Source organism: Rattus norvegicus, chromosome 1, assembly GCF_036323735.1.
Source record: "Rattus norvegicus strain BN/NHsdMcwi chromosome 1, GRCr8, whole genome shotgun sequence".
NCBI classification, from domain to species: Eukaryota; Metazoa; Chordata; class Mammalia; order Rodentia; family Muridae; genus Rattus; species Rattus norvegicus.
The window spans coordinates 209,013,239-209,033,591 of NC_086019.1; the positions used below are offsets into that span (position 1 = coordinate 209,013,239).

At 50.5% G+C, this 20,353-nt stretch overlaps 2 protein-coding genes across 29 annotated transcripts in view; one reads left to right on the forward strand and one right to left on the reverse strand.

Annotated features, from left to right (window-relative positions):
• Shank2 (SH3 and multiple ankyrin repeat domains 2) overlaps positions 1-7,062 on the forward strand; it is a 445,157-nt gene extending 438,095 nt beyond the window's left edge. For 17 of the 21 annotated variants that reach the window (XM_063274304.1, XM_063274282.1, XM_063274330.1 and 14 more), the window contains one exon: positions 1,577-7,062. In XM_063274304.1, coding sequence (XP_063130374.1) covers positions 1,577-2,147 — 571 coding nt within the window. In that variant the 3' untranslated portion in view covers positions 2,148-7,062. 21 annotated transcript variants of the gene reach the window in all.
• An 8,747-nt stretch (positions 7,063-15,809) lies between these two features.
• The window catches only part of Cttn (cortactin), a 35,530-nt gene continuing 30,986 nt past the window's right edge, over positions 15,810-20,353 (reverse strand). For all 8 annotated transcript variants that reach the window (XM_063272521.1, NM_001398644.1, NM_021868.3 and 5 more), the window contains 3 exons: positions 19,722-19,887; positions 17,985-18,056; positions 15,810-17,190 (listed from right to left, as the gene is read on the reverse strand). In XM_063272521.1, the coding sequence (XP_063128591.1) occupies positions 17,054-17,190; positions 17,985-18,056; positions 19,722-19,887 (375 nt within the window). In that variant the 3' untranslated portion in view covers positions 15,810-17,053. The remainder of the gene's footprint in view (positions 17,191-17,984; positions 18,057-19,721; positions 19,888-20,353) is intronic.

Below are 20,353 nucleotides of genomic sequence, written 5' to 3' on the forward strand. Positions count from 1 at the left end.
AAGATGACCTGCACACTGCAGGGACAGGCTCTCCGAGCAAACCTTGGTGGGGGGCACACTCGGGGACCCACATGTACCTTCAGTTTCCAGAAGACACTGCTGCAGGTCAGATGCTCCCATTCCCAGCAGAGTCCTAGCCCACTGAGCCCATACCTCTTTTCTCCCCTGTAATGTCCAGTAATCTCTGCTAGTCCTAGTAAGGGTATTCCACAGAACAGAGGTAACCTGCTAATGGCTTCACCCAAACATACAGCAGGCAAAGTAAAAGCAGCATCCCAGGAAAAGGAAAAGGCAGAGTAAGTCCAGGGACAACCATATATTGCCTCGGACTCTCTCCCCTCACTTAAGCTCTGAGGAGGTCTTCTACCATCTATGTACTCTGCAAGAGGAGTAAAGTAAGGGGTCCCCAAAGTTCAGTGTACCAACACCATTGTAAGGAGTTTAGCTCAAAGCAGGCCCCGTGATACCACACCCAGTATCCTCACCCTGACAGTTATGAGTTGGACTGGGGAGCCCTCAATTCTGACCAGTTTACACAGGATGTGAAGACGTGGGCTGAACTCTGAGCCACTTCAGTCTAGGTTGTGCCTGTGGTACAATGGACCTTTCTAGAAATGAGAGGGGTGTGGTGTGCCCACGTTCACGTTGGTGAGCCCAGGTCAAGAGACACACCTACTTTCTTTAACCCGGTGCTGTCTGCAGTTTGGCAGTAGAGCAAGACACAGCATTTGGAGGGAGGCTTCACCTTCCTAGATGTGTGGCTAGAAAGTCTTCAGGGGCCCTGACCAACATGGATCAGAGAATGCATTTCATAAAACAGCCACTCCCAGATAGATAGATGACTGAGAACAAGAACTTCCTCCTCACGCAGGAGGACCTCTCCCAAAGCAAGTCGCCCAAACACAGCAGGCCTGAAGAGGTAGGCTCTATGAGGTGAGGACTTCACCTACCCATACATTGCAGGAAGGACACCTATGGCCACCTTGGGAAAAGGGGTGTCCTATGGTAATAGGGACAGACCATCCTGCCAGCAAGTATCCGCATGCAGGGAGTCCATCGGTATACCCTGAGACTTGCTGTCAAATGGGCCAGTCAGTGGTAGGCAGGGTTCCCTGTGAAGAGGCCCCCGGAGAACTTAACCTTGGACACACTAACAACCTGGGTGCTCTATGTCCTGAGCATCCAGGGAAAATCTCATTCAACCCCACGTACAACATTTCTGAAGCAGGGCTGGCCCTGCATTCGTCCAAAACCCAAAAAGATTTAACCCTAAGCAGAGACCTGACAGGCTGCCCAGAAAGGGAGTCCTCTGGAATGTGTATGTTGCTGGGAGAGGGCCTGCGCTCATTCTGGCCTGCACAGGGGGTCCCTCCAGGCTCTTTCCAGCCTGGCCCAGGTGAGTGGCTGGCTTGCTGTGCTGTGGTGACTCCTGCTCCACCCACACCCCTCTGACTGGCACAGCAGTCTGTTTCACTGCCAGTGCAGACCCTCTGCTGTGGTGTGGGTGCCTCCCCCTTCCATCCCATAATCCTTAGGGACCCAGAAGTGATGTTCTTCTCTGTCGTTGCTATTTCAGAAGCCCGGAGGTCATGAGCACTGTCTCAGGTACACGGAGCACGACGGTCACCTTCACTGTCCGCCCCGGAACCTCCCAGCCCATCACCCTACAGAGCCGGCCCCCTGACTATGAAAGCAGGACCTCAGGACCGAGACGTGCCCCAAGCCCTGTGGTTTCGCCAACGGAATTGAGCAAAGAGATTCTGCCCACCCCTCCGTCTGCTGCAGCAGCCTCTCCCTCCCCCACACTCTCAGATGTCTTTAGCCTTCCAAGCCAGTCCCCTGCAGGGGACCTCTTTGGCTTGAACCCAGCAGGACGCAGCAGGTCACCATCTCCTTCAATATTGCAACAGCCAATCTCAAATAAGCCTTTTACAACTAAGCCTGTCCACCTGTGGACGAAACCAGATGTGGCAGACTGGCTGGAAAGTCTGAACTTGGGTGAACACAAGGAGACGTTCATGGACAATGAGATTGACGGCAGCCATCTGCCAAACCTCCAGAAGGAAGACTTGATAGATCTTGGGGTGACTCGAGTTGGGCACAGGATGAACATAGAAAGGGCTTTGAAACAGCTGCTGGACAGATAAGGGTGGCTGTCCTGGGCCTTCACAGACTCCTTTCTTATAAGTAGAGATGGGCTTATGTTGAAATGTGTGGTGGCCAAGCAGAGGCTGACAGCACCAATCTCTGGTCTGTGGGTTTGTCTCTGGGTACCCAAAGAAGTGCTGTGGATGTCCCTTGGTGTGGCCAAACCAGGGCCTCAAAACCCAGCTCTCTGTGCAGATTTCTTGGGTGGCTTCTGTCCAAAGGGACAGTAAGGGGGTGTCTGTCCTGGTCTCAGAGGCTGCCATAGATGGCATGTGGGACCCTCTCCTCCTGTGGCAGATACCAGTGTACTCCAGATACCTCCCGAGGCCTCCCTCCTCTGCCTTCTGGGCAACTCTCACCCCTCAGCCCCGGAACACAGCCTTTCTTCAGGCCTTTGGCCTCTGGGTGGGTTCGTTGGCTCGGTCCCTCCCCTGTGCTTGGCTCTCAGTGAGCAGCCCCAGGTGGAGCCCTGCCTGAGCCAGACCTTAGAGAAACACTGTCCCATCCACCTCTAGTCTGACTCTTGTGACACGCATCTGAGCTTCTTTGGCCCCAAGGTCCTTGGCAGTGGTGGCTGTGTGGACAGGATCGTGCCCAGCTTGCTTAACTTGCTTTCTTTACTTCTGCAAACTGATTAGCATAATTCCAGGGTGGCCAAACTGAAGTCACACGGAGTTAGTCAAAGCACAAAGTCACGATCCTGAGGAGGAGGGAGGCCTGGCCATAGAGCCAGCCAATGTGTGGCTGCCCAAGCACACAACCTCCTCCAGGGCAAGGACAGGTGTCTGCCCAGAGCACCTGCCCAGAAGGGAGAGGTGGGGGCTCTTGAAATTTACTCTAATTGGATGTCTGCAGAGCTCCACAGAGGTCAGAACAGGTGAGCATCTTCTTTTACAAGGACAAGAAGACCCAAGGTTTGGGGGAAGCACGGTTGCCATAGAGAAGCTGTTGTCCTCCCTGGTGGCGGGTAGAATGTCACGCCCTTCACCGCATCAGGCCACAGGTGAGCATCCTGATAAGGCAGCACTTCGGCTCTCAGAGGCCAAGAAAGGTGGAACTCAGGGGCCTTTCTCCCTTCTCTCAGATAGCGGGGATCCCACCGGCTTGTCTTAACATCTGGATCTCAGAGAAGCCTGTGGTCAGGACCTGGTGGAGAACAGAAAGTGGGGCACAGGCTGTGGCGAAGTTTAGATGTGTGCGGAAAGGAAGGTGGGGAGCATCCTGGACCAAGCCTCACCTCAGGCCCGGCCACCTGAGCCTACCCTTCTTGCCCCCAGATCTCTCCCTCTAATACCTCTAACATCCCAGGGAGGTCATCGGCTGCACACAGCCACCACGCAGCCAGCTAGGCTCCCGCAACCCCCTCTCCCCCACACTCAGAGGAGACTAGAATGTCAGGTGATGGTTTTATCATTTCAGAACTAGCCCAGCCCATCTCTAATTATAAAACATGTTTTTCCTTTTTCCCCCCTCCACTTATGCTCACAGCCGTGTGTCTGACGAGGCCTGGAACAGCACTACAATGAATACATAAAATTTAGCAATTTAAAAAAAAACTTTCTTTACTGCAAGTTTAAATACGTGTACAGATAGTTCATAAGCACAATATCTTAAGAAAAAAGTGGCCGGTCTACCGGGCAGCCCCTGTGCCACCTAGTGCTGGAAAGCTAAAGGAAAAGGGGTTGTGGTTTAACAATACTGTTTCCTTGGGACAATTATAGAAGCAACCTTTTCAAAATTACCCTTCCCTGGCCACTTCCTCAGAACCTGCAACACCGAGTCCTTCTTCAGCTTTTGCCACAACTTCATCACTGAAGGGCAATTATTTCGTCAAAAGGATTAGAATCCACGACTCCACAGTTTCTCCAACAACAACAGACAGACATGCATATTCGTGCATGCGTGCGGACACACACACACACACACACACACACACACACACACACGCACACACCCTCTCATGCATGCACCACAACCCTTGATATGGAGACCAGGGCTTTGAACCTTATTCTGTCCCCCAAACCCTTTGCAGGTCAACCCCAACTTCTGAATCGTCCAATGAGCTGGTACCAGGTGACCGTTGAGCACTTTGCTCTGGGTTCTGTCATTCCCCACAGCGAGGCGAATGAATCAGTAATGCTCCAGAGATGTTGAGTCCAGACACTGCGGGTAGCCACTGAAGAGTTCAGAGAGTGTGAAAATGTGGCCCGCCACTAATTTGTCTTCCAATGGGTGGTTCTTCAAAGTCCTCTCAGTGTGCCACAGTACTAGGTCCCTTTCCTGTGCCTCTGGTTGGCATTACCTCTGTGCTCAGTGCCAGGCAGATGCTAGGCAGGAGAGACCTGGTGGCTTGGGGCCCGCTGAACGTAGGCAGCAGGTGACAGGCTGCGACTGCCTTCTATAGACTTCAAGCCACAGGCCTCCAGGCAGAAGCAAGCTGACTGCCAGCCCCGGGAGCTGATAGGCCAGCTTTGCTTTGCAGTGTCTGGTCACAGAAACACAGCTGGACCTATCAGAACTGACCCCTAATCATCCAAACACACATTTGCCTCGATACTGGGTCTCTGTCTCTGACAGTTGATTTTTGCACAGAAAGCAATAGTCCCTCATTGAAGTTGCAGCCCACTGTCCCCCCCTCCCATTTGGAACATGTCAGGACCAGGCCCTACCCCAGGACCCTCCTCAGTGGTGAATCAGATGTTAAACTGCTCATAAGGACCATGTTACCACTATTCCAGGTTTTAAGATCAACTTTTGTTATATACTGTAATTTAAATAACTGCATAAATTTACATGCCTAGTTTCTGTAATATTGTGTATACAAAACCAAAATCTCTCAAGCTGTAAATTGTGTATACCCGCCAGGATCCCCACTCTGGGGCATCCATGCGCATTTTAGATTTAATTCATACAATTAAAAACTCAATGTGACTGCTGACGTGCTGAAACTTTACATAAGAATTATTTGTGATACTTTAGTTAATAAAATGGTGAGGTTTTTTTTTCCTGAGTTATTGAACAAGCAAACATTACCCAGCTGACCTGGCAATGACTTTTTGTGTGTGTGCGGGTAGGGGGCCACAAATATTGATTTTTTTTTCCTCCCATTAGCAATTTTGGGTTTTAAATACTAACATGGTTCACACTATAGTTTGTGTGTAACAACACATGTCACATTATCTTTGTTGCTGTTAATTTTGTGCTTTTTTTTTAGACTTTATTTATTTAGAAGGAGAGAGAGAAAGAGAGAGGGAGAGAGAGAGGGAGAGAGAGCGAGAGAGAAAGTTCCTGTACTTTGCACTTTTCCCCCCAAATCCTTCAATCTCTTGTATGGCAACCAAAATTACTGTAAAAAAAAATAAATATACTCTTGCAATAAGGTTGTGGTTCTGATTACAAAGGGGAAGGTGGAGCTGGCTCCCCCAGAGCAGTCAAGCTTGCCCTCGGAAATAGGGTGTTCTGCACACTTCAGCCGGCTTTGCCTGGGCAAGCTGACAGGATAGCATCTTCCCTTCAGCCACTTCACCTCAGGCCCGTTCTCCTCAGGTGCCCTCATTGTCTAAATGGAAACCTTGTATATTATTAGAGAATTGTGCAAAATGTCAAAAATGGGCTTGTGTGACCACTCCTGTGAGCATGCGTCACAGGCCTGGCTGTCCCTTCTGTTTTCAGGGTGGGTGCAGGGGCACCCCAGAGACTGACCCAGGCTTGCCTCCCTCTTTCCCAGGAGGAGAAGTGTCCTCACAGCAATGAGGGCTGTCAGCTGGCCAGGGGCCATGGAGCAGAAGACCTAGCCACTTCTCTGGCTGGCCTAAGCAGGTGATGCTTCCACAAGCAGCGGTGGACTAAGGTCAGGATAGCAAGAGAGAATCAGGGTCTTTGGCAAACAGCTGGACCCGGAGCTTAGGGGCCATCCGTGTGCCGCTCCTGGAAGTATATCTGAAAAACACTGAATCTCTCTGGCCTCCTGAGTTCTTCCCCAACAGGGTCTCTCCTTGGGTATACCCGTCATCCAAGTAGCAACCACTGTGTCCTCATCTTTCCCCTTGCTCCCTGTGCTCCTCCAGTAGATTCTCCTAGACCACCAGCCCCCCCAGCTTCACTGTCCGGTGGCTTTTCCCAGACCCCTTGGTAAATTGGGCATCCATCGGGGGGCATCTACCGGCCCACCTTCTCTGTACTTGAACTGTATTTGAGGCATTTGCTCCCCGGGGGTCTGAACCGTGCCTGCACCTGTAGAGGTCCCGGGTGGGAACACCCTGGACGGAGGGATCACTGACACTGGCATTTAGACTGCCTGCTCTGGGCAGAATCTGGCAGTGTCCAGTGCCCTGCCCCAGATTCTAGCATCCCCCTGGCTCCACCCTGCAAGTCCCCACTGTCCTGATGATGCTGTTTCTTCCTGCACTCCGGGACGTGGGTCTGCAGCTCACAGTCTTTGCCGGTTTGTATTTAAAAAGTCACAGCAGCCACTGTTCGTGGCTTCTACTAGAACTCTGTTCACAGCCAATCCAAAACTTTAATATGAGCCTTCAAATAAATCCTGAATAGAAAAAAATCGATTTAAAAACAAAGTGTGTGCCTTGGGTGTTTTGAACTAATCTGCGTACTACCATACTGTAACTGTACATTTGATAAGAGGATCAATGTATAATGTAGCTGATTTAAAAAATAGTTCTAGTGCCTTGTCTTCTGAACTGGAAGCTCATATCAATGCACAACCTAAAGAATCGAAGCCCAACTGGAGAACTGAGTGCTGAGAGGAGCTAGGCCCTGGGCAGAGCCCTTCTCGTCAGAAAACTGTGGGATACACACAGTCGGTTATGCTTAAAAAAATAAAATAAAATAGAGAGAGAGAACATTGAAACCGAATTGTGTTATCAACTAATTTTCCATTAAAAGTGCTCTCTGCTACATCACGTCCAGTATTTTCATTTAAATGCAAACATGTTTTAGAGAATTATCATGGGGGTTGGTGTCAGAGCTGAGAGACCTGGGTGGGCAGCGCTTGTGTTGCAGTGCCCCCTGGTGGCTCCAGCCAGTGCTGCTTACCAAGGTCAGTGGTGGGCTTTGGTTTCATGTTTTGCTAAAAACACAAAATATTTGCATTCCCGTGACTGAGACTAGACATTAGAAGTATGTCGGTGTGACTCTAGTCTCACAACTGTCAGCTGTTTCTAGACGTTCAAGGTGTCAGATTTTCCTGAGTGGCGTGTGGTGGGTACACTCTGGGAGCAAGCATTCTGTCCCTGGGTCTAGACTAATCACAATTAGAGTGAGCCTCAAGGGACTCAGCCAGCAAGGGGAGTGATGCCACCACACATCGTGTCTCCTCAACCTACTGATGGCAGAGGTGGGAAGACAGACACCAGGCTAGGCACACTGGCATGCCATAGAGTGGTACACACACACACACACACACACACACACACACACACACACACACACACCTTAAAGGTGCAAGGAGTGCCTCAGATCTGGAATCCTCCCACAAAGCCCCAAGACTGTTATGAGGCTGTGCTATAGCCAGCAGGCTGTGGACACACGGGCCACAGAGTTTCAGGCAGGGTAGGTCCCACTAATCCCAGAAGCTGAATCACAGAATGCAGAGAGGAGCAACTCCTTTCTATTGTGATCATTGTGTCCACACAAGGCTCGAGCACTAGGGTTAAGAATTCAAAGGTGAGAATGGACACTGCCCACAGGCACTGGGTGAGACGCCCAGGCAGCCTAGGAGCACAGCCAGGACACAACCTGGAGTTAACTCAGCAGCCACCTGCTCTCCTGGCTGCTCATGGAAATCAAGCCACCCCAATGCTGCCCGGAACTGTCATTAAAACGTGCTTTCTGCCCCAGGACTGAGCAAGTGTCATGACCACTGTGTAAGGGCACTGGCATAAGTGGCCTGGGCACTGCAGGGTGCCCTCCACGAGTGTGTACCAGCTTTGAGGCAGAGCCCGACTCCAGAGCACTTCAGTCTCAGTGCGGAACCAAGTCCTCTCGAGACATGAATGGGGAGGTTCAGTTTGCTGTGCAACCTCCCTGGCCAGGTTCACCTGGAGGGGAGAAGCCATAGGTGCCCTAGGAATAGGCCACTTGGTCAGAATCCATACCTGATGCCAGAGTCATGACCTTTCCCCTTCTCCTTCCCTAGTCTTTAGTTCAATTCAGGGATTCTGGAAGCTCCGTACTGCCCAGGACCACGGTCCACACCAGCTTATACAGAGGAAGAGGCCAGAATCAGAAACAGACCACCCTAACTCCCTTACCTGTGGTCAAGATCACCATACACAGGACCCTAACCTTCAAATAGAGGGCCTGAGAGAAAGGGCACCTTGGCTAGGTGTAGCATTGACTGACTTTAATGTTTCCTAGGAACTGTCGCCAAGCTGACATCCTTTCTATAGATATGGGAACTGATGATCCCACATGTAGATGCCACGTGGACAGGATTTCCAAAGGCCCAGTCCTCGATGTGGGCACACACAACTTCCACTCACAGCTGGGGATTGCCTACAGTTTCTGGTCCAGTTTACTGTGCATATTTGTCTATATGTCAGCCCCGGTTGGTTGGCTCTGGTGCCCATGGTGACCTGGGTGCTGGCCCACCACAGTAGCTTTTCTCCCACAGCTTCCTCTACTGTGAAAAGAGGACTTTTGCCTTTCTGCCCCTTCCAGATTATAGGTGTGACAGAGGAGGTCAGAGCTGGGAGGACAAGAGCAGTCATAAGCACAGTCTCACTGCCCTGAAGCCAGGAAAGAAACCAGAAGAGACAGCAGCAGGCCCCCCCTGGCCGTGGAGCACACCATCTGAGCCAGCTCAAAGCAAACCCTCCACTTTCAAGCAAGAATTTGTGAACTGTGACTGGAAAGACCGCGTCAGAGACACTGAAAGCACAGCAGCTCTGAGGGAACCCTACGACTAGAATCTTTCAGTACCCTACAGCAGCTCTCCTCCCTCCTCCTGAACCAGCCTTGTGTGGGAGAAGGGTGCTCACTGGATCATGTGGCTGCTCCTCTCCATTAAGGGGACCCTTAGAGCATGAGAGACAAGCCTGGCATGTGCAGACTGTTGCCCTGCCAGTCCTCAGCCATGAGCATCTGACAGGAGGTGCACTCTGGGAACCAGGAAACCAGAACAGTTAAAGTGATGCCGGGATCACCTCACTGGGTTCAAGGGTCAGACCCTCACTAGATGCACAGTGGAACATAGAAGAGGGACACACACCCTACCCCTCTCCCCACCCCGACAGCATCTGTCCTACAGCCCTTGGTCCTGGACATTTCTTCACTTTTGACCCTGAGCCTGTTCTCATGGCTACAGTATCCCTGAATCCTCGTGGAGATAAGGCAGGCTCTTATCTTGAACAATACTGTCTGGGCACGGCATGGCTATTTCTGTCAGGAGTGGCTATGGCCACCTGCAGGGGATTTCCACAAGATTGTGTCCTCAATGGTCACTATCTGAACAGCGTGTTTCCAGATTCTTGGTGTCTTGTTCAAAGAGCTGAAGAAGCACAAACAAATGGAGAGAGAGCAGGGGCTTTATTCAGAAGCAAAGTTCTGTACAGCAAAGAAACAGTGAATGAGAGGGTGTAGGGGCCCTGGTCCTGGCTGGACTTTCTTCTGTGGCTCCAAGGGGAGGAAGTGGCTGCTAGGTGTGGGCTATGGGTAGTTTTCAATCTGTTTTTATTTGGGGGCAGGGGATTCAAGACAGGGTTTCTCTGTGTACCGCTGGCTGTCTTGGAGCTTGCTACGTAGACCAGGCTGGCCTCGAACTTACAGAGATCCACTGGCCTCTGCCTCCAAGTGCAAGGACAAAGGATTGTGTCAGTCAGCACACCTGGCTAGTTTTCCATTTTGATTGACAACTTTGAGTCTTATTCTCTGTTTATTTTCCTTCCCATGATGCATCTGGCTTTAACATGTGCTCATCGATTACACACAGGCATAAGATGGGATTGGGGGTTTTCCCGAAAACTTCACTCCGAGGACACAGTTTGCTGTGCATTCATCCAGAACTAGTCCAGGCTGGATCTGTGCACTGCCTCTAGGTCCCAGATGTGTTCCGTAATGTTTGACCACAAAAGGGATGTGTGGCTCATGCCTCATGGGCACCCCAGGAGGCTTCAAGGGAGTGCATGGTACTCTGTCCTACACCCCTGGAAATATTAGCAGTTAAAGGATCCTGAAGGGAGCTGCTACTTGAGCACTTCAGCAACATAACCAACTGAAAGCCACTGTTCCCTGCGGGGAGACCCCTCACCCTTAATTCTGCAAGTGACGCCCTAGCCCGTGCTCCTACAACTGTCTCCTTACCCATGCTCTTCTAGTGACTCCTTATCTAGGTTCCTATCAGGAACCCCAATTAAAACCACTGACTTACCAAGATGAGCTTGGTTGGATCATTTCTTTGATCTGTTGTTGGTCTCCCATCTTGCTATGGTCTTCATGGCTTTGAGATTGAATTTCACACAGAGAGGGGGAGGAGAGACAGAGAGAGACAGAGACACAGAGACAGAGACACAGAGACAGAGTCAGAGAGACAAAGAGACAGAGACAAAGATAGACAGAGAGACAGAGACACAGACACACACATACAGAGAGGGAGAATGAAAGAGAGAGAGAGAAAGAGAGAAAGAGAGAGAGAGAGAGAGAGAGAGAGAGAGGCGCTAGGATTGAGTGGATCTTATGCTCTAAAGGAGATGAACCAGTTGTAGCTGGCATGTTTACTGTATACAGCATGGGTGAGGAAGAGTGCTAGTTAACCTCAGTCCTGGGTCTCTGGAGTGAGCACTGTCAGATGGCTATCATCCAGGAGGAGGATGCTATGGTTGATAAGAGTTTCCACACACGTCAACATCCACACACAGGATGTTGCTTTGCTATTCCTGAGCCTGGCCCAGGAAAGGTCTTACCATTCCTATGGGTCTGAGGCATTGAGGTCCTCAACATGGCTGTGCTCATGATAATAATACACATTCATTCAGGACTTCCTCCATTATCCACACTATCTAGGGTGCATAGTCACACCTTCTAGGAAAGTTAATACAACAGTTGGAGCTTACACAGGGACAAAACAACAAAACAGAGACGCACTCTGAAGAGCATTGTGCGTGCTCTGGGTGATGAGGTACAACTGAAGCTAAGCTAAGGGTGGAGTGTCCACAGCCAATCCTGACATAGCTGTCAAAGTTCTAGAAGGGTGGGTTTGTCATGGTAGGAGGCAGGTTGAAGCAGTAGGCATGGTGACTGGAGCAGTCAGCTGAGCTCATGTCTTCAACACAAGCACAAAGCAGAGAGTGAACCCAAAACAAAGTGAGGCTTTATAACCTCAAGGACAACTACTTCCTCTAACAGGGCTGTACCACCCAAACATCCCCCAAACAGCGCCACCAACTAGGAACCAAGTGTCCAAAACCTGAACCTACGGTGGACATTTGTCATCCAAACCATAGTCTGTCATGGTTACAGGACAGTGTAGCTATACTGACCAAAGGATCAGTTAGATCTGCTCCCCCCACCCTGTCATGTCATGTCCTGGTCCTTCCTATTTGAAATAAGAATGTCTGCTCTCTCCATTTATATAATTGTTTTAATTTTATAGAAGATTTCATTTAAAAGACTTTGAACTTTTAAAGTGTTGGGACTTTTTTCAGACTATATATATAATTATATAATATTATATAATTAATATATTATAAATTATTATATTATATATTATAATATATAATATACTCTATATAATTATATCTAATATAATATATAAATATATATATTTAATTTTACATTATACATTTTGAGATAAACATAAGACCTGGGGACAAAAGATAGAAGGTTATGGTTTGAAAGTGACGTGTTTGTGTCCAGTTGACAAGGGATTGGTTACAATGGTTAGATTTAATTGTCAACTTAATCCTGTAAGTGTTGCAGCTCTGAGGGGAAAGGGAACTTGACAGTCAAGAGCCAAGGACTATCACAAAGTCACACACAACAAACCTCACACAAGAGATTTATTGGGCAAGACACAGGAGGGTGGGTGAATCTGCTCAGATGGGAAGCAGCAGAGAACTGACCAGGAGGCAGACTCATATAGGGTTTCTTGGACACAGTTCTTCAGGGTAGAGATTTCCAAGGTCAGGACTGGTGGAATTTCTAGGATTGGTGGGTTTTGATTTATTTTCAAACCCAGAAGTGATCTCAGACCTTTTACCCTACAGCTCCAACTTAGAACCACCTGGGAATAGTACAAGCGAGGGACTGTCTAAATTGAACTATGGACATATCTATGGGGATTGCATTGAGTTAATTGATGTGAGAAGACCTAGCCCACTGTGGGCAGGACCATTCCCTAGGCAGGGGCTCCTGAACTGCCTAAGAGTAGAGAAATCCAGCTAAGCACAAGCAAGCAAGTGGGGCGGGAGGCAGAGAGGAGAGATGGATAGAGGGAAGATGGATAAAAGGAAAAAAGAGGAAAGCTTGGGCATCTAGTGCTCAGGAGAAATAGATGAACACACTGGGATATCTTATCCCAAAGGTTCATTCAGGAGTTCTAGTAGCTCTTGCTTTTGAACCTGGTCTCACTCTGCCACCCAGGCTGGTCTTGAACTTATTTGCTCAAATCATCCTCCAATCTTAGGCTTGCATATGCTCACAAAGATTTCACCATCCAGGGGGGTCACACGATGATTACAAGCACCCAATTAGAGACAGGAGACCACATGCACCCTTTTTCCCACTGAGGATGTTGGAGTTGTTCAGGTAGTGATTCTGCCAAACCAGGGAGGAACACAGTGGGTGACCTGTCACTAGAGCCCCAGGAAAGCCCCGTCCACACCCCAGCCCACTCCCAGCTCTTCTTCCTTTCGGAGCATCCTCTTCTTTGTGGTGGCCACAGGAAAACGAGTTGACCTAATAGGACAGAGCTATCCCTGGGACACCTCATTTTCTGACCTTAGCATGGAAGACGTCAGACCTACCCAGACAGCTGTCTCCAGTCTGCACATCAGACCTTACCAATGGCCAGCCATGACTTCAGGACTCCCCAAAAACCACTGCCCCTCTCCTCATGGCCCCAGACATTCGGCAGAACTGAGTCTCCACCTTCATGCCCCAGCAGCTCAAAGCATGTTACTGTCCAGGAATCCACCCCCACACTCCATAAATTCCTCAGGCCAAAGGCAGCTGACCTTCAGGTGACTGGTGAATTACTTTGTCAGTGCTGACAAGACTCACACTCAGTGCCTGGATGCCAAGCCACGTCCCTAATCTCATTTAAGAGAATGACGGGAAGCATGCATACTGGCTCAAGAAACAGGCCTACCTACAATGTCCTGTTCCTGATGAGCCTCTGTCCCTGCCCCACTCATAGGCAGAGGAGACCAGCAGTGGTCAGACTTTATATTCCTGTCACCCCCATCTCTGCTCACCCTCCTATCATGTGAAAGCCACCACCGTGAGTCCTAATGTGACTGCAACCTCAAGGGCAGAAAGCTCTCTACTGTAACAGAAGGGTGAGGGCCCTGCAGTGGAAGGAGAGTGTGGCCCTCAGGGACAGAGCCTACAAGCCACACTGGAGGCAAGGCAGGGCTGGCTGCCATACCCAGGGGTCACTAAAGGAAGGTTCGACTAGAGGGTCACATTGGCACAGCAGAAGCAGGCACCACAGGAGGGAAGCAGGTTCCCATGGGCAAGCCAGATCAGTTCCCAGCAGGTGAGGATCCAGGTGGAGCAGGAAAAAGTGAGAGCCAGGGCAGTAGGGGCCCGCCTTCCTGGTTCTCTAACTATAGGGTGACTGCATTCCCGAACTGGAGCCAGCCCTCCAGGGACTGACTGGGAAAGTCTTGCCACAGAACAAAGCCAAGTGTGTGCCTGGGCAGCCCCACAGATGAGGCCACACCTAGGCTGCAGAGATATCAGAGGCACTGGGACTCCTGACTACTGGACCAGCAGTGTGTCAAGACTTAGGGAAACGGCCAGCCAAGATTTGGGTCTCCCCATCATGACATCATGAGCACCATCCAGCTCTGTAGATAAAAGCCAGTGTAGAGCACTATCGGGGGTAGCCAGAACAGCTTGCACTGACATCCGAGATCCCCCCTTTCTGCACACCTGCCTGAGGAACAGAACACTGCCTGCCTGCCACTGAGAACCACAGAGCAGGCTGTCAACAAGTGTCCAGCTCTGCCAAGGCGCAAGTACCAATGGCTTGGTTACTTTTCATCTGCTTGCTCCTTCTCTGCTACCCCTGGCTGGCCCAGCCAGGCCCTCCTTCAGTTACCAGTACTTTGTCCAGGGCCATGGTTGCCCTCTAAGCTGGTAAATAGTACCCTGAAAAAATGGCACCTATGGCTATATCCATTAGGATTCATTTAGAGGCTAATTCAGAACCCTCTCTCTCCCTCTCTCCCTCTCCCTCCTTCACTCCCTCCCTCCCCCTCTCCCCTTTTCCCTCTCTCTGTGTGTGTGATGTTTAAAGAAGTCAAAGACCAACCTCAGATATCGTTCCTCAGTAGCTGTCCATTTTGTTTCATGGGACAAGATCATCAGTGAGACAGGTAACGCACCAGATTAAGGTGGCTGGCCAGCGAGTCTCTGGAGAGGTGGCCTCCGACCCCCACTTCCCCAGAGCTGGGATTACAGACAAATCCTAGTGCATGCGTGCGGCTTTTTAAAAGCTATGTGTATGCATATGGGTTTGTATGTGGGTATGCCCATGTGTGTGCAGGTGCCTACAAGAACCAGATCAGAGACCAAAGACATAGGATCCCCTACATGTGTAGCCCAACATGGGTAATGGGAACTGAACTTGGGTCCTCTTCAAGAACAGTGCAGAGTCTTAACCATTAAGACATCTGTCCAGCTCTCCCAATCTTCCCCTTCACCCCTGCCCTGGTTGTTTTGTTGTTTTCAAGACATACTCTCAATGGGTACTCAAGTCTGGCCTGGAACTCAAAGATCAGCCTGTCTGGGACTAAAGGATGTAGCACACCTTTTGGCACCAGGTTTTTGGTCAAATAACCCTTTCCCAGGGGTTGCCTGAGCCCTTAGGAAGACAGAATCTTACGCATGATTCCTAGCAGGAACAATATTACAGTTACAACGACTCAATGAAGAGAAGTTTGTGGTTGTGGGTCACCACCTGAGGATGTGAGCTAAAGGATCCCAGGAAGAAGAAGTTGAGAAGCAACTTCCTCAGCTGGACTTGACTCAGCTGGAATGTAGGCCTCTGAGCAGGCCTGTTATGTTAACTGATGTGGGAACCATCTTAGCTATGGGCAGGACTGACTATGGACATGACATGGCCAGCTGCTTCTGTGCTGTGTACCTTCTCCACCATGATGGACCATATGTAGCTAAGTAAACCCTTGTTCCCTACAGCTGTTTAATAAGGGTGCCTTGTCACAGCGACAAAACCTAAGATGTGCAGCAAGTTTTACCAACTGAGCCATCTCCCTGCTCAGATCCTAGGGTACACTTCAGCCGAAAGCACCCATCAGGGAGCAAGGCCCTTAGGGGCTGCGGCTGCTCAGCTACCCTAGTGAAGGACAGTGCAGCCTTGATAACGGGCATCTGAGTGAGGCCCCCCTGGAAATTCAGCCCCAGTGCCACCTTCAAATCAAAACATGGAGACTAACCACTGCAGAGGACCACACAGCAAATGGATCAAAAAAAGTTTATTCTGAATATTTAATTTAAAAAAATCCATACCTATAAGGTGTGCTACAGAATTCCAGATGATAATTCATATAGAAAACCCAACCTAACAACGGAAAGGCAAGGATTCTACAGGAAAGCTCATGGGGAGAAAACGGGCATCGGTCCTCATGTGTCCCAGAGGTGGGGACGCATCTACAAGGACATGCTGTGCTGCTCGCTTGACTGTGTATAACCAGTGTGGCCCAGCCTCCTGGTGTCTCAGACACTTTGAAAGCATCTTAGGGACAGTTGATCAAGGATGCTGGGGAGGCACCCAGGTGGATCAGTTCACTCAGTCCTGTGTTCAGCCACATTAATCTATCAACTGACTATAATTGAACATATTTGGCAAAAAGAACACAGCTCCCCACAGGGAGCATGTTTCTGGAGGCTTGCAGGGAGAAGGTATCTGTCTGCCCAGCCAGGTGGCTGGCCACACAGCTCACTCTGGCTGAGCAGGAGTCATGAGCAAGTCCAAGACTCCCTCCCCAAGTCTCCCATGTCGCAGGCCAAGCTCAGGATAAGTGGCCAGCACATCTCTGAGATGCATTGTGTGCTACAGACCTCGAATACAGACGGGAGAAAGTAACACTTCAGGGCAAGGCAGCAGGAGAAAGGGGTCAACCAGGACTGGGGTGTCAGGTTGAATTGAGATGAGGAGGTGGAGTAAAGGAAGCCCAGATCCTGGCTCAAATGGTCAGGACTGAAAGATACGACTTCCCTCGAAGGGTCAACGCTCCGGGACCTCGATTTCCTTTGGACGCCCTTCCTCTTCTTCCAAACACTGGATCCCAGAGAGCCTCCTCCCTGAGTGGCCACTCCAGGAGCACTGTCTCCATCCTGGGAACCCGACTGCCATGGAAGGGAAGTGGGCACAAGGCCACATGTACCACCAACCTCAGGAGAAGTGCATGCCCTGAAGTGGCTACGTACCACAGTCGGCTTGGCAAAGCTAAAACACCTGGATGGCTGAAAGTAATCACCCATGTTCTCTGTGAACATGATCATCAGACATTAGCAAATTCTGTGGCAGGACATGCCCCGAAGCATCAGCAGACGTATTAAATATAAAGGCAATATGTATATTCCCCTCCCCACCTTCGGAAAAAGAACAAAAACAGAAATGGAAGCAGAAACCAATTCAACACACGCAGACGCGATGTAGTGTGAACCCAGTGCTGGTGCTGGTAGGCTCTGGGTGGCCACCCTACTGCCGCAGCTCCACATAGTTGGCCGGGAAGAGCCCATATCTGCCCTTGCACACCCCACGCCACCAGCCATCGTCAATCATTTCTATGTTGGTGATGACATCATCAGGGTCAAAGGAGATTTCATCATCGCCAGCTAGGGAGGGAGAGAAGAAAGAGACTCAGATGGGATCGTCACCTGACCAGGTGGAAGATATCAAGACACCCACCCGGCAGGGGAGAGGGCCTTCACTGTTAAGACACATGACAAGGAGGGCAATGGAGAGGGCTGCTAAGGTTATACATGAATATCTAGACTCTAGAGAGACCTGAGGTGATGGCCAAAAAGTCACAGAACCCATGTGCGTACCAGGAAATACATGCCAGGTCTCTGTTCAGGAAGAGAAGGGGCTAGCGAGCCTCTCTCTCTCAGCCTAGGGGGCCTGAGGATTTGAGGGAGCCACAGCCATGCATCCTATAAAACACTGCTCAAGTAATAACTAAGCCAGGAGAAATGGATGTGCTGACGTGACAGAGAGGGGCCACGCTGGCTCTTGTGTGGAATCCTGTCCCCAGCCTGCACTGTGGGTCTGTGACTAAGGGGGCTCTGCAGCTTTAGATCCCCAAGGATTCAGATGAGAGACAAGGGGTGGGCACAGACATGGGCATCCCTGCACCATCCCAGGCAACACCTGTCAATTTACTTCAAGATACAGTGTGGAAACTATACCCAGGCACAGTAAAGTCCACCTAAGGTGTCAGCCACTGGGAAATTGAGACACGATTGCTTAAGCCCGGAGTTCCAGGTCAGACTGGGTAACAGGCCCTGGTTCAAGTCCAAGCATAAGACAGCCTCATCTTCCTTCCCAGAACTGTCTCAGGAGGGGAATAGCTAGGAACTTCATCCTGGGTAGGAACATCTGTGCCCGCAGGCCACAGTCAGTGTCTTACCAGCCTGGTAGTCATACAGGGCGATGGCTGTGATGCCCAGGTCACTCTCATACCCATCGTAGGTGTCATCCTCTGTAAGAAAGCAGAACCGCTGAGCAAACATACTGCCCAAGGACTGATGGGAAACTTGCTAAATCAGCTGGGTTCCTATGTGGCAGGCATTGGGATGGAGAGGCCAGATACCTCCTAGAAACGATAGGACTTGGCTTGGTGCTGGTGGTGCATACCTTTATTGGGAGCAGAGGCAGGCGGATCTCTGAGTTTGAGGCTAGCCTCATCTACAGAGTGAGTTCTAGGACAACCAGAGCTACACAGAGAAATCCTATCTCCACACCAAAGTAGGAGGGGGAGGAAAAGGAAAAACAAAAACAAAACAACAACAAAACCCACTCCTAGACATTTTCTTATTTAGTGATTGATGGGGAGGCTCGGCCATGTGGGTAGTGCCATCCCTGGGCTGGTGATGCTGAGTCTAGAGGAAAGCAGGCTGAGCAAGCCAGTGAGCAGCATCCCTCCATGGCCTCTGCATCCACTCCCACCTCCAGGGTCCTGCCCTGTGTGAGTCCCTGCCCTGACTTCCTCCAGTCATGGACAGTGATGTGGACATGTAAGCTGAATAAACCCTTTCTTCCCCAACTGCTCTGGTCAGTGCGCTTCATCACGTCAGTAGAAAACCTGATGACAATAGGCCTTAGCTTTCACGACAAGACCTCTGACACATACAGAGAGAAGTATGGCCACATGGACAAGTAAAAAGTAGGGCAGCCTGGGCTACAGATGGAATGAGACTGTGGTGCTTTGAATAAGAATGGCCCCCATCTATCTGAATGCTTAGCTACCAGGGAGTAGCACTATTGGAAAGGATTAGAAGGGTCAGGAGGCGTGGCCTTGTTGGTGGAAGCATGTCACTGGAGGTGGGCTTTGAGGTTTCAGAAGCCCATGCCAGGTCCTAGCATTGCTCCTCCCCACCTGCCTGAGGATCCGGACATAACTCTCAATTACTTTTCAGCACCATGCTGCCATGCCTGCCGCCATGCTCCCTGACACAATGATAATGGACTAAGCTCCTGAAACTGTAAGCAAGCCCCAATTAAATGCCTTATAAGAAGTGCCTTGGTCACAGTGTCTTTTTACAGCAATAGAACAGTGACTAAGGCAGAGACTGGAAAACAAAAACAAAAGCCAAAATGTCTGATGTCAAGAACTCAACAGGAAGAATGCCAGAGCAATGGGGGTTTGGCACCAAAGGCTGCCTGCCCTGGGCCTCTCAGGTTAAGAGCAGCTGAGGTGCTCTGCACACACCCCCACGATGCTTCAGGGGGATGAAGATCTTGCCTGGTCTAGTGTCTTATTGGGACCTCATTCTCCAAGTAAACATGAGCCTCACTGTCTGCTTGCTGAGGCACTGGTTCATCTGCAGAGCATGGGAGATGTGGCCTATGAGGTGTCTGGGCCACAGGGAGCCCTCCACAGGAGGGTTCACCAGGGCCCTCCAAGGGAGGACTCACTAGGAGAGCAGAGCCCCACTGCAGCCTTCACCATCCAAGCAGCACAGGATGGCCCTTCCCAGGATTGCAGGAGAGTACCGCGCCCAACCTTCTTCAATCCAGGGGGTGACCCAGAACTCACATTCCTGGGCAATCAGACAGCAGGCCAACCCTCTAAGGAGCACACTGGAGGGGAGGACTTCTCAGGAACCCTCCCTTCCCTGGGCATGGCTAGAGTGGGGTCCAGTACCTGCTTGGTAGTGGCCAGGAACCTCTGTGGTCTCGTAAACAGGCTCTGATGTGTAGGCCAGACCTTGCTGGTTGCTGGCCTCAGGAAGGCCTGCAGCCTCAGTGCTGTACTCAGGCTCAGGCTCACTACTTCCGTAGCTCGGCTCGGCCTTCAACGGAGCTGCATCCTGAGGAAAGATACACAGGCATCTCTCATGCTATCACCACAGTCAGAAGAGCCCCCCATACAAGGGACCTCAATGGTCAGACAAAACAAGGCAAAAATGGAAGTTTCATGCACAGGAGTGGGGACAGAAGCTTCCTGTGAAGGGTAGCCAGGCAGAGCAAGCTGTTACAGCCCAAGTTACTCAGGCCCAGGAGCAGTCTCATGTAGCAAGATGGTGGCAGACAAAGGCTACTGCAATGCTAAAGGCTACTTCCTGTTGTAGTGGTTCGACACTGGACCCTGCCCCATCTTCCACTAAGGAACCTCAGGATCTACCAGTCACAGGACCTGCCCTGCCCCCAGCCTCAACAAAGAGCCAGTGTTCCAGCACCTGGCCCAGCAGGAACTGGTTGGTTGGGCTACTAGCTACAAGGCCATATCCACTGAGCAGTCTCGGAGGGGAAGACAGACTGCCACAAAAGGCAAGT